The sequence below is a fragment of the Cherax quadricarinatus genome, chromosome 17, assembly GCF_038502225.1.
Source record: "Cherax quadricarinatus isolate ZL_2023a chromosome 17, ASM3850222v1, whole genome shotgun sequence".
Taxonomy (NCBI): Eukaryota; Metazoa; Arthropoda; class Malacostraca; order Decapoda; family Parastacidae; genus Cherax; species Cherax quadricarinatus.
This window is the reverse complement of record NC_091308.1, coordinates 37,695,037-37,708,561: the sequence shown is the minus strand read 5'-3', so window position 1 is coordinate 37,708,561 and position 13,525 is coordinate 37,695,037. Positions and strand designations below refer to the sequence as shown.

At 40.0% G+C, this 13,525-nt stretch overlaps 1 protein-coding gene across 1 annotated transcript in view; it reads left to right on the top strand.

The window, feature by feature from the left end:
- The first annotated feature begins 2,595 nt into the window (after nt 1-2,595).
- Nucleotides 2,596-13,525, top strand: part of Ddrgk1 (DDRGK domain containing 1) — a 34,203-nt gene continuing 23,273 nt past the window's right edge. Inside the window, exons 1-2 of the mRNA XM_053773423.2 lie at nt 2,596-2,745; nt 9,057-9,185. Of these exons, the coding sequence (XP_053629398.1) occupies nt 2,655-2,745; nt 9,057-9,185 (220 nt within the window). The 5' untranslated portion in view covers nt 2,596-2,654. The remainder of the gene's footprint in view (nt 2,746-9,056; nt 9,186-13,525) is intronic.

The following is a 13,525-nucleotide window of genomic DNA, read 5'->3' as shown; positions in this document are numbered from 1 at the left end:
CTTAGCTTGTCCTGGCTAGCTTGGAGTGCTGTTTTCAAGCTTGCTTGAATGTGCTTGATAAGCCCGTGTCAACCACTTGGATATTTGATTGTAGCAGGCAGGTAGGCACACAGGAGACATATTCGTAAGATGAGTGGAGTGCGGCACAGAGAACTGACACGGGCACTCAAGCATTTACGTGGTCTGGCAAAAACCGCCTCTAGACCATAAGTAAATAGAGGCGAATGGCTGAGTTCCAAATCGAGGAAGGAGGGGAGGTAGGCGAGGGGGAGTGAAGGAAGGCCTCCTACAGCCACTTCAAATCAACGTTAGTGTTTCACTAGGTATATCACTGGTCACAGTTCACACATAAGAGTTCCAGTAGCAATTCAGTTGCGCTTCAACGATATTTGTTGCATGATGAGTTATCAGTCGGGTGAGATAAGCAGTTCTGATAGAGAAGGCCTAGGACCTCACTCAACACACACGTCCTCTCCCTCAACCACTCAGGCCTGTTGTAGTGCGCCTGATGGAGAAAACAATAACAACACAAGCACACAAGAAAAGAAAGACGGTGAAGCAGAGCCTAAACAGGGCCTACACCACCAACAAACAACTGAGGAGCCTTCGGGAGACACGTCCACACTTCATTTCCCACCCTAAACTTGCCACCCTCAACACCATTGTAAACGAGGAGCTGCTCAAAATATCGACTTGGATGACAGCCAATAAACTTACACTTAACACTGGCAAAACTTAATATATTATGTTTGGTAGCAGAGCAGGTGTTGCGCAACTTAACATTAAGATCGACAACACTCTAATTGCCAGACATAATGAGGGCAAATTCCTTGCCCTATACCTCGACAACAACCTAAATTCAGCACCCATATCCAACACATAACAAAAAAAGTATCCAAAACGGTGGGGATCCTCTCCAAGATACGATACTACGTGCCGCAAACTGCCCTTCTCACACTATACCATTCACTTATATATCCATACCTCACCTATGCTATCTGTGCTTGGGGTTCAACTGCAGCAACACACCTAAAGCCAATATTAACCCAACAAAAAGCTGCAGTAAGAATAATCACTAAATCCCATCTCTGGCAACACACCCTCCCACTCTTCATAGATCTAAACTTACTCCCTGTTCAGAACATCCACACTTACTACTGTGCAATCTATATCTACAGGACCTTAAATTCCAATATTAACCTTGACCTAAAACGCTTTCTTGATAGTTGTGACAGGATCCACAGGCATAACACCAGACACAAACATCTCTATGACATTCCCCGTGTTCGACTAAACCTTTACAAAAATTCAATGTATTTCAAAGGCCCTAAAATCTGGAATACCCTACCTGAGAACTCTAGAACTGCAGACACATTCATCACCTTCAAAACTACCATTAGAAAACATCTTATCTCCCTGATACACCCCGTCAACTAACTACACGAATACCACCTGGTGGTTCACACTTACACTCGCTCACTCATTTGACCATAAACAGAAATATTAATCTCAGTCTTAAAATAATGAATCCTGTGATACTCCAATACTGAAACTATATACTGTGCCAAAACAAAAGCATTCACATTGCTAAACTCATAAACTAGTATTTAGTCACTTAGCCATAAGACCAACTTACCTCATAATTTGTAATATTTTACAATTAAGAATAAAACTAAGTATGCCCGAAATGCCTAGCCATGCTAAGCGTTCTAGTGGTACACTCTGTAATCACAATTTTACTACATGTAAACCAAACAATAACCAAATTTCTGTAAACTCAGCATTGTAATCCTTATAGAGAATAAACTTTGAATTGAATTGAATTGACCTAAAATCTGGAACACCCTATCTGAAAACTCTAGAACTGCAGACACATTCAGCACTTTCAAAACTACAGTTAGAAAACATCTTATCTCCCTGATCCACCCCGACAACTAACTACATGATAACCACCTGGTGGTTCACAATTACACTCACTCACCCACTGACTATAAACCCAGAAATACTAATCTTAATCTTAAAATAATAAATCCTAACTAGTCATTAGTTTGCATATGATACTCCAATATAGACACTTTGTATTGTGCCAAAACAAAAGCATTCACATTGATAAACTGACAAATTATGATGTAGTCACTTAGCCTTCTTCTTCTTGTTGATTTGCCGGTACTTCCGGCCCGGGTCTTTTCCAGATGGTGACCCGGCTGTGGCCCCCGGTTGGGGGTCACTTAGCCTTAATACCATAATCTGTAAGGATTTAATGTTAAGAATTAATCTAAGTCTGCTCGAAATGCCTAAGAACAATATGAAATTCAATGAGGAGAAATTTCAACTATGTGGGTATGGAAAACTTGGGGAAATTAAAAATGTATCAGGGTATATGACAAATTCTAACCATACAGTAGAGCAAAAAAGAAATGTGAAGGACCTGGGAGTGATAATGTCAGAGGATTTTGCCTTCAAAAACCTGGACCCATTATGTATCTCTGTAATCTTTTGACTACCGCCTACAGGATGGGTATGTGGTGCATAATAAACATATTAAGCTAACTAACTCCTCTCTCTCCATGCTTGAGACTTTCCTTGGTCCTCGAGCCGTCACAACCCTCACACCCAACAACAACAACACCTGAAGACAGCTGTTCTGAGCTAAAATGGACGATTTTGTGCTGTATACAACTTTAACTGTGATAGTGGCGGTGATCCTTGGCTTTATATCATTTTACAAGAGAAAAGAGGAGAAAGGTAGTTGATAATTTTGTTTGTTTACCTTATTTGGCGCACATTTACTGTGACACGAGGTATTAATTGTCCAGATGTGAACTTGAGGAAACTGAGTTCCTTTGAAGGTTTAATAAATAAGTTTTTATCGAACCCTAAGAACAAATGACTAATACCCGTTGCTGGGTGTAAGTAAGTGTAAGGAAATACTGCATAAGCAAATTCTCTACTCTCCCCCGGATCGAACCCGGGTTCTAAGGTTGTGAACCAGAGACGCTACTACTGTGGCACCAACGTGACACTTAATTTTATCTGCCGGTCACTGTCTCTGGTGGACCAGCCGTGAACAAGCTAATTTGATAAGTTTATTGTGCGTTTCTTGGCTATCCTGTGGGTAAGATAAGATTTGTTCAGATTTTCGACCCTGGAGGGTTAGCCACCCAGGATAACCCAAGAAATTCATTGCATCATCGAGGACTGTTTGTCTTACTTGCATTGTGTTCCTTTAATCTTGTCCCCAGGATGCGACCCATACCAATTGACTAGCACCGAGATACCTACAAGGACCTCAATGGGAATAAGTCATTTGACTTTTTGGGATTATCTTAGGTAATCTACACATATGCTGCTATGTATGGTAATCTATGTAACTACATTTATGTGTACCTGTACCTGAATAAACTTACCTTCAAATGGGCCACTTAAAACAATATGAAATTCAATGAGGAGAAATTTCAACTATGTGGGTATGGAAAACTTGGGGAAATTAAAAATGTATCAGGGTATATGACAAATTCTAACCATACAGTAGAGCAAAAAAGAAATGTGAAGGACCTGGGAGTGATAATGTCAGAGGATTTTGCCTTCAAAAACCACAACAATGTATCTACCTCTATCTGCTAGGAAAATAATAGGATGGATAATGAGAACCTTCAAAACTAGGGACGCCCAGCTCATGATGATCCTCTTCAAATCGCTTGTTCTCTCTAGTCTGGAATACTGTTATACACTAATGGCCCCCTTCAAGGCTGGGGACATTGCAGACCTGGAGAGTGTACGAAGAACTTTCACGGCACACATAAGTACAATTATAGCTGATATTATAAGAAGCTATCTTGATAAGCATAATTTGATTAATGATACTCAACATGGATTCACGAAGGGTCGTTTCTGTCTTAACTAATTTATTAACCTTCTTCAGCAAAGCTTTTGAGGCTGTTGATCATGATAAAGAATTTGATATTGTTTATTTAGATTTTAATAAGGCTTTTGATAGAGTATTGCACCAGGGACTGTTAGACTATTAAAGGAAGTGGCAGCTCATGGAATTGGGGGAAAAGTGCTGTCATGGATCGAGTCTTCAAGTTATGTCCTGGAATTTGTATTGATAAAGCCACTGGATGGCGAAACGTCTACAATAAAGATACCCAGATGTTGCACATGTGTCTTAATTTCACCAATAGGAAGCAGAGGGTGTGCATAAATGGGGTTAAATCCGAGTGGGGATCTGTAACAAGTGGCGTTCCACAGGGATCAGATTTGGGCCCATTGCTGTTTATAATATATGTCAATGACCTTGATGAGGGAATTACTAGTGATATGAGCAGATTCGCTAATGACACGAAGATAGATAGGATAATTGATTCAAACATAAATATCATGAAACTTAAGGAGGATTTAGACAAACTCAATTCCTGGTCAGAAAAGTGGCAGATGCAGTTCATTGTAGATAAATGCAAGGTTCTGAAGCACAGGAGTGCCCATAATCCTAGCACTTATAAGTTAAATAATGTAGAACTTAGCTATACAGATTGGGAAAAGGACTTGGAGGTTATGGTAAGCAGAAATCTTAAACCAAGACAGCAGTGCCTAAGTGCACTTAATAAGACAAACAGATTACTGGGATTTATATCAAGAAGTGTAACCAACAGAAGTTCAGCAGTTATATTACAACTTTATTCATTATTACAACCCAGGAGTCCAAATGGCCTGTTATCCTGGGTGTAAAGGGAGCAAAATAAACACAGCAGAAAACTTTTGACTTATATTATCCTTCACCAATTTAGAACAGAAGTATGTACACTATATACACTATGCACAGTGATAGGTATTAGTGCACTCCACGGTAAGCAAGGCAGAATAGAAGCCACTAGAGAACAGACCGTGCTTCAACCAGCTCTAGAATGGGAATGACAAGGGCAGACAGGAGAGTGGTACCCACATAACCTCTGCAATTGCCAAAACCATCTTCTCATTGGCTGGAACCTGGGTACTGGTTGAACGACGGGGCCCCATCGTCAACCGTCAGTCACCTGGTTCGCTGGTTGGGGGAGATAGCCTGTAAATGAGGGTGTGTACATGCGCCGAATAAAGGTTACATACTCTTTGCATGCCACACCCCCACCCCGAGAAGGCTCAGGATTAGGCTCCCACCTCCCAGTGGTAACCGTGCCGTCATGGCACAAAATAATGGGACCACCTTTCCTCTCAACCATCCAACTCTTAGATAGAGCTCAACTTTTCTCGTGACAAAAAGCCAAACCCTAAACAAGACACGGGCGGACGGTAGCCCGCATCCCCTCACTAAAAAAAAAAACCCACACCAGGGAATAAAAAAAATGAGCTTGGAAGGGGTTACCACAAGTAACCTAACACATCCTAACCTAATATATAATTATTATAAATAATATTGTTAAAGTGTCTGCCAACATATTTTCTTTGCCGGCAATATGTACAATTCTCAGAAAATATGGTTGCAGTCTTAGTGTCCATTACATGAGCCTTGTGTTGTGGTTCTTCATGGTTTGGAGATATACTAGAGGGTTGTGATCACTGTAGACAGTGACCACCTGCGAAGTTTGTCCCACGTATACATCAAAGTGCTCCAAAGCCAGTACCAGCGCTAGGGCTTCTTTTTCAATGGTAGAGTAAGCCCTCTGATGCGGCTGGAACTTGGCTGGAAAAAAGGTTACAGGCTGCAACTCCTTGGCCCCGTTTTGCAACAGTACTGCCCCAACCCCAGACTCACAAGCATTAACCTGTAATGAGAAAGGTTTGGAGAAGTCTGGAGACAAAAGAATGGGTGCAGTACACAATAATCTTTTTGCTTTGTCAAAAGCATCTTGAGAAACTGAAGTCCAAATAAAGAGAACTTTGTGACTGGTAAGAGAGGTAAGAGGGGCTACAATATCTGAGAAATTCTTACAGAATCTTCTGTAAAATCCTATCATGCGTAGGAAACATTGAAGAGATTTCCTATCATGTGGACCTGGATAATCTTTAATGGCAAGAACTTTAGCAAGTTTAGGAGCAGCTTTACCACTACCTACTTCATGGCCTAGAAAAGTAACAGTGGCCTGGCCAAAGGAAGACTTAGATAAATTAACATAAATGGGAACTGAAAGGTCTCAAAGAGAGCCTTAAGCCTAAATAGGTGTTGATCCCAAGTATCAGACACCACAACAATATCATCCAGGTACGCTGCTGTGCCTTCAAGTCCTTTAATAGCCTGATGGATAAGTTTCTGGAATGAAGAGGGGGAGTTTTTCATTCCGAAGGGGGTAACTGTATATTGATAATGACCTCCTGGAATTACGAAGGCAGAGATTTCCTTCGCCTTATCCGTCAAAGGTACCTGATAGTAACCTTTAAGGAGATCTAACTTGGATACAAAAGTAGCCTTACCCACAAAGCCGATTACGTCATCCAGACGAGGAATAGGGTAAGCATCTGCGATTGTGACCTCATTCACCTTACGGTAGTCTGTACACATACGAAACCCTCCATCAGCTTTTTTAACAAGGATGCACGGCGAAGCCCATGGACTAGACTCCTCCTCCACTAAACCATGCTCTAATAGAAATTCTACTTCCTGCTGAGGTAGTCTCTGCTTTTCAGGATTAGCTCTGTAGGGGGAGAGTTTAATAGGTTTAGAGTTTCCCACATCTACGTCATGATAACCTAACGGACATTTTTTCGGCACATCCAAAAAAATATCAGGGTATGACTGTAGAAGCGCAGTTACACTTGTTGCTCGAGTTTCAGATAGCCCCACCATTAACAAAGGGGATATAAATAAGGTCTTGAGGATATCTCTTCAAGAGAGAACTCGCAATAATGGATTCAAATTAGACAAGTTTAGATTTAGAAAGGATGTAGGAAAGTATTGGTTTGGTAATAGGGCAGTTGATGAGTGGAACAGTCTACCTAGTTGGGTTATTGAAGCTAAAACCTTGACTAATTTCAAATTTAGGTTGGATAAATACGTGAGTGAGAGGGGTTGGATTTGAGTGGGACTTGCACGTGAGTAAATAGAATTATCAAAGCTTATTTCTTGGGTAGCATTGAAAATTGGGTTGGGCAAATATTTTGTTAGTGGGATGGATTGTGAAGGACCTGCCTAGTATGGGCCAACAGGTCTGCTGCAGTGTTCTGCCTTTCTTATGTTCTTACATTAAGTACGATAAGGCACCTAAATTACTGGGAAGTGTTAAAGGTTCTTGATCTGTATTCCCTGGAATGCAGGTGAGAGAGATACATGATGATATACACTTGGAAGGTCCTGGAGGGATTGGTACCAAACCTGCACACTAAAGTCACTCCCTGTGAAAGCAGAAGACTTGGTAGGAGATGTAACATTCCCCCGATGAAAAGCAGGGGCGCCACGAGTACACTGAGAGACAACATAATAAGTGTCCGGGGCCCAAGACTGTTCAACTACCTCCCAGCATGCATAAGGGGGATTATCAATAGACCCCTGGCTGTCTTTAGAAGGCACTGGACAGACACCTAAAGTCAGTACCTGACCAACTGGGCTGTGGTTCGTATGTCAGTTTGCTTGTGGACAGCAGTAACAGCCTGGTTGATCAGACCCTGATCCACCATGAGGCCTGGTCTCAGACTGAGCCATGGGGGCATTGACCCCCTGAAACTCTCTCCAGGTAAACTCCAGGTAAACCTACTGCTAGATGAACAGGGACTGCAGGTGTAAGGAAACATGCCCAATGTTTCCACCTGGCTTGGGATTGAACCACGGACACTCAGTGTGTGAGGTAAATGCATTGCCTACCGAGCCACGTGACATGGTTGGTGGTTGGAGTGTCTGGGTACATGAAAAATTTTGCTGGCAGTAAAATTTTACACAGCAGTTGTTAACTGCTGTGGAATCTGCAGCTGCTGTGAGAATGTGGATTTGATCTGGATAAGAAAATAAGTTAGGTAGACTAACTTATATTTCTTATTGAACCTTTCCTAGTAATTAGATAAATTGATAAGCATGAATGATGGACAAAGCCCTTATAAAAAAATGGGCTAATACTGATTTTAGGGGGTTTATGTTTTTTTTTTATTATGTAAATTGTCTAATATTAAGTAGGTTGCACAGTGAGGATGGGTGTACTTTGGGCCTATGAAGTAAAAACTTATTTTTTTGGTAAGTGCAAAAAATGTAACCTAACTTATTCTGTATATAACCAATATACTGTATCATAAAATTTAACCACAAATCTAGGATTGGTTAGGTTAGGTTGGGTTAAATTGTGTTTATTAACTTAGATTTTATTATTAATGATAAGCTTCTGCCCTGTAGGTTAAAAATACATCTGTGTCCATTGTATAACCCACCTCATAAAGGAGAATTTACATAAGGATCTTTCAAGATTCTAAAATAAAAAATCCCCTAAACTTAGTATATTTTCTGAAAAATGCATTGAGAAGGTCACATGTATCAACCACCTTGCTAAGCTATGTGGCATTGCATTGTGGAACTTTATGATGTACTCTGTTGATAATGCAGAAGAAAAGAAATAACACAAGGATTTAGAGAAAGGTAAGGATGAGGATATTAGACCATCAGTTGGTTGCCCAAATGTAAATGGCTGTTGATCAAGCAACTGTTTGAGGGGCACCAATCTATGATACTTCATGCTTTTTGTGGTTCAGTGCTTTTACAGGTTTAAGTAACCTAATCCAATCTAACCTAATCAGTAAGCTGGTCACTACCTGACTACCATGTCATTATCTTTTTAGTACATAATTGGTTACTAACTGACTGCTGCTGTTGGACTGCTGGCCCAGTGGACACTTATTAAAAAAAATGTACTCCTGCTGATGACATTTTTTATTTGTTCATTGAAATACTGTACTTTATTTAAGCTATACTATAGAATTTAAGAGAGAACACTAGCATCGTTTTTTCATTTATCTAATTCTTGAAACTTCAGGTTTACTATTTTTTTTTTTGTTCTCACCAGGGTTAAATAAAGCCATCATTAAATAAATGTTTTTCTCTTTTTTATCACTGACTATATTCAGACTTCTGTTATGTATCTTTGTAGTACGAGAGAGAGCACGACCTCCCCGGCCTCGTGTGGGTGAAGATGGTGCAGCTGGAGGAGCCAGAGCTCATCCACCTAACCGTGCTGCTGCCAACAGAAATGCTCGGGCAAGGATGAGAGCAGCTGCACGTATGTTCATTTTTTAAATTTAATATTGTGATTAATGCTATCAGTAAAGGATTTTTTTTATTAACCCGTAAATGGTCCAAGCAGATCTACATTCACATGCGTAGTGCTCCAAAATTAGATCTACGTTTTTTTTACATTTTTTCAAATATAACAAAAAGAAAAAAAAAGTAGATCAAAGTTTTTTACACGTTTTCAAATGTAAAAAAAAAAAAGATGATCTATTTTTTGTACATAACATCAAATGTTGAAAAAACATATAGTATACGTTTAGACCGTTTACGGGTTAATTAAGATCACAATTAATATCTTTTCAGGTAAAATATAGTACAGTGGAACCTCCACTTAAAAGCTGGTGAGGGGCTCTTGCTCTTGATCTAGGGAATTGGATCTCAGCTGTTTGTTGGACTATCTTAATGAAGCTTGGGGAATGTATGATGGAAAGATGCTTCTTAACGTACACCAAAAATGAAAGAAATTGGACTGTAAATAACGGAGTTCACTGCTCAGCCATTAGCGTCCCCTTAGTGGTATATTTTCATATGGTTTTTAAGGTTGTATTCTCATTTTTTTGGTCTCATTTGATAGATTGGAAGATATACTACAGAAATAGATATAATTTTGAAATTGAGCTCAAAGTAGCAGAAATGTTTGATTCTTTGGCGATGCTCAAGAGTAAACAAATGACGTCACCGTCCAATACCTGACCAATTGGCACTGCCCCTCAACCTTCACATATTGGAAAGCTCTTCAACATGCTAGCAAAAGTGGGAACAGACATCATGAGGTAGCAGTGAAATATTGAAGTACAGGTCAGCCATCACTAATCCGGCATCATTGGGACCTATAGTGTGCCAGATTAGTGAGTTTGCCGGATTACAGAGTGGTTAGGTTAGAATACACTTAATCCTTTGACTGTCGCAACCCCAAATCCTGAAGTGTCTTCTGGTGTCGCAAAATATTTGAAAAAAAAAAAAATGTTCTTATGAAATAATAGAGAATCTTTTCTCAATGATAATGACACCAAAAGTACGAAATTTGGTGGAAAACTTACGGAATTACGCTCTCACGAAGTTAGCGACCTCGGCGACATTTATGCATTGGTGATTTCGCCCACTTTGAGCCCTATTTTCGGCCAATTACATTGTTCCAGTCCACCACACTCATAGCTATTTCTTTAGAGCTCCATTTCTTCTATCGATTGAGTACAAGAAACTGCCCATTTACTGAATTCAGCTACCCAATAAAGTGGTCAGAAATTGGCAATTTGGCCAATTTCATGCAAATTAAAAAATGTCAGTTTCAAAATAAGGTCCAGAATGAACAATGCAGACATTCCTGTCACTAAAATAACAGTTTCTCTATCCATCAGTCATGTCTCCAGGCTCCTGTTATAATACAGTGGTCCCTCATTTTTCGTAATTAATCCGTTCCTGGAGGAGCTACTATAAACGAAATTTACGATTTGCGAATCAATTTTCCCCATAAGAAATAATGTAAATACAATTAATCCGTTCCTGACACCCAGAAGTATTAAAACAAAACAAAATTTTACATGAAATATACATGTAGTACATAAACACTACAATGGGAAATGATGAATGAAACATTAACAGCATAACACTTACCTTTATTGGAGATTCTTCTTAGTGTATGGGAGACTGGAGGAGGAGAGAGATTGGATTGTTTACAGTTTGGAAGGGGAATCCCCTTCCAGCAACACCTCAAGTACCAATTGCTTCTCTGGGGTTGCTTCTCTTCTCTGTTTCTTAATTCCACTAGGACCACCTTGAGAGTCACTCTAGTCCTGTCTCGCAAAGTAACTGTGGAGAGAGCTCTGTTTCTGGCGTCTCTTTAACACTTCCCTAAAATGGCCCAAGACTTTGTCACTGTACATATTTCTCACCTTCTTTACCACAGGCTTGGCACTAGGAGCTTTCTTTGGAGCCTTGGAAGCTTATTTAGTATGTACTTGCAAGCACTAAAATGAGTGGAATATTATGAAATATTTTGTAGGAGCACTTGAGGGGACCTTCACTCACTGGTAAACAATGCCAGACTGGCTGGGTGGGGAGGCCGCCCTGGCTCACACCGTGCGTACGCATCCCGGACGAACTACTATTCGCGAGTAAACCTATAAAAAGCGAGTCCATGTTTATACGAAAATACCCCTATGATTGGCGAAATTTACGATTGCCGAGAACTACGAAAAGCGAGGGACCACTGTACTCTTGCTTTCTATTTTGAATTTTTATTCACACAAAAAATAGAAGATTTACTGTTATGCAGACTACTGCAATATTGAAATAATTGCATAAATGATGTCAGCCCACTCATGACTGCATATTATAATGTCTAGTTAGACATTTATTGGACAATGACGTCATTTGTTTACTCTTGAATATCGGCAAAAATCGAACATTTCTGCCACTTTGAGCTCCATTTCAAGGTCCTTTTCATAGTAAAACCAATGAAAATCATTCTATTTCTATAATATGTTTTCCATTCTATTAAATGAGACCAAGAAAACAAGAATACAACCATAAATACTATACAAAAATACACCTCAAAGTTGGCGTTTTAATCCAAAAACACGGCCGGAGTTTTTGTCTCATTATGCACTGTGTGCTGCAGGATTTTTTTTTATACTGCACACACTGACCACATGGACCCATTCTCTCACATGTGGGCCTACCAGCTTTCTCCTGCTTGATTTGAAGCTGCTAGAATTTTTGAGTGTACATGTATATACTTCAAACACATTGGCTCATAAGACGTATATATACGACCAGAACAGTCAGAGGGTTAATTAACCTATTGAGAGAGAGACTGCTACATCTTCCTCATTTGCATCACTACTTTCTCCTCCACTGGCTTGCTGCTGTGGATTTACAACCATCTGCACAATTTCTGAGTCAGTATAATGATGAAATTTGAAATTATGCTAGCCAAAATTAGTGCCGGATTACTGATGGAACCGGATGGCCGACCTGTATTTTGTCATACCTGGAATTCCACTGGAATGGATTAATTGCATTTCAATTAATTTAAATGAGGAAAATTGACTCTGCAAATGAGCAAATCCAGATGCGAGCATGGTCATGGAGCAGATTAAACTCGTGAGTGGAAGTTCCAATGTATAATAGAACACTGCAGTAGTGTATAGTACAATACAATAAATCCCACATTTACAACAATGCATTCTTGAAAATTGTTTGAAGTTGATTGTTCAGTACCCTGAACCTATTTCCCCATAGACACCCATGTGATAATTGGAGATGTGTTCTTGAGCTCTAATATGTACTATATTCTGTGTCTAATTTAATTTTGCTTATGTTTAGCAGCGAGATTAAAAACAGTGCACAGTACATAGACACGTCCCTCTCCTTTCCCTTGCCTTTACTTCCCTCAAAGAGTCTCTCTCTTATTCCCTTACCTCCCTTCCTCCCAAATTTCCACCTTCTCTTGCTCTTGCATTTCCTTTTCCCTTTACATTCCCCTCTCCTCACTGTATTTTAACTTCACACACTTTGTTTCACTCTTTTACTGTACTCCAATAAAATGTTATATTCCACCCTTACATTCTGCTCCACCAACAGCTCCCTTCAAGGCAAGATTGCCGAGCTAGAATACGTACAAAGAATTTTTACTGCCTGTATACACTCGCTCAAACATCTAAACTACTGGGAATGCCTGAAATTCCCTCAACTATACTTCTTGGAATGTAGGCAAGAAAAGTATATCATAATTTACACCAGAGGAACTGGTTCCCAACCTGCACACCAGAATCATGCCATGTGAAAACGAGAGACTTGGCAAACAATGCAAAGCGCCTCCAATAAAAAGCAGGGGCACTGAGAGAGAACTCATTGAGTGTCAGAGATCCCCTAACTCTTCAAGTGCATATTGTAAATTACCAGCAAACATCTGGCTGTCTTCAACGGGGAGTTTGACAAGTTGCCCTTATCATTTCTTGACTAGGTGGGCTGTGGTTCGTATGTTGCACTGCACTCAGCCACCAGCAACAACGTGATTAATCAAACCATGATCCATTGGGAGGTCTGGTTTCTGATTGGGCAGAGGGTGCACTGATTCCTGGAAGTATTCTTAGGGTAACTCTCACCCCTCACTCCCCAACAATGTACAGGTGTCCTTCATTTTATGTTGTAAATGAGTTTCAAGTTTTGGCATCTGTACTAAGCTCAACCAGGCCATAAATATTGTACATACTACTTAATTATGCATATTATGTACAGGTCCGCCATCACAAATCCGGCATCATTGGGACCTGTAGTGTGCCAGATTATTGAGTTTGTTCTGGATATGGGTGTTGAATTTCAAGT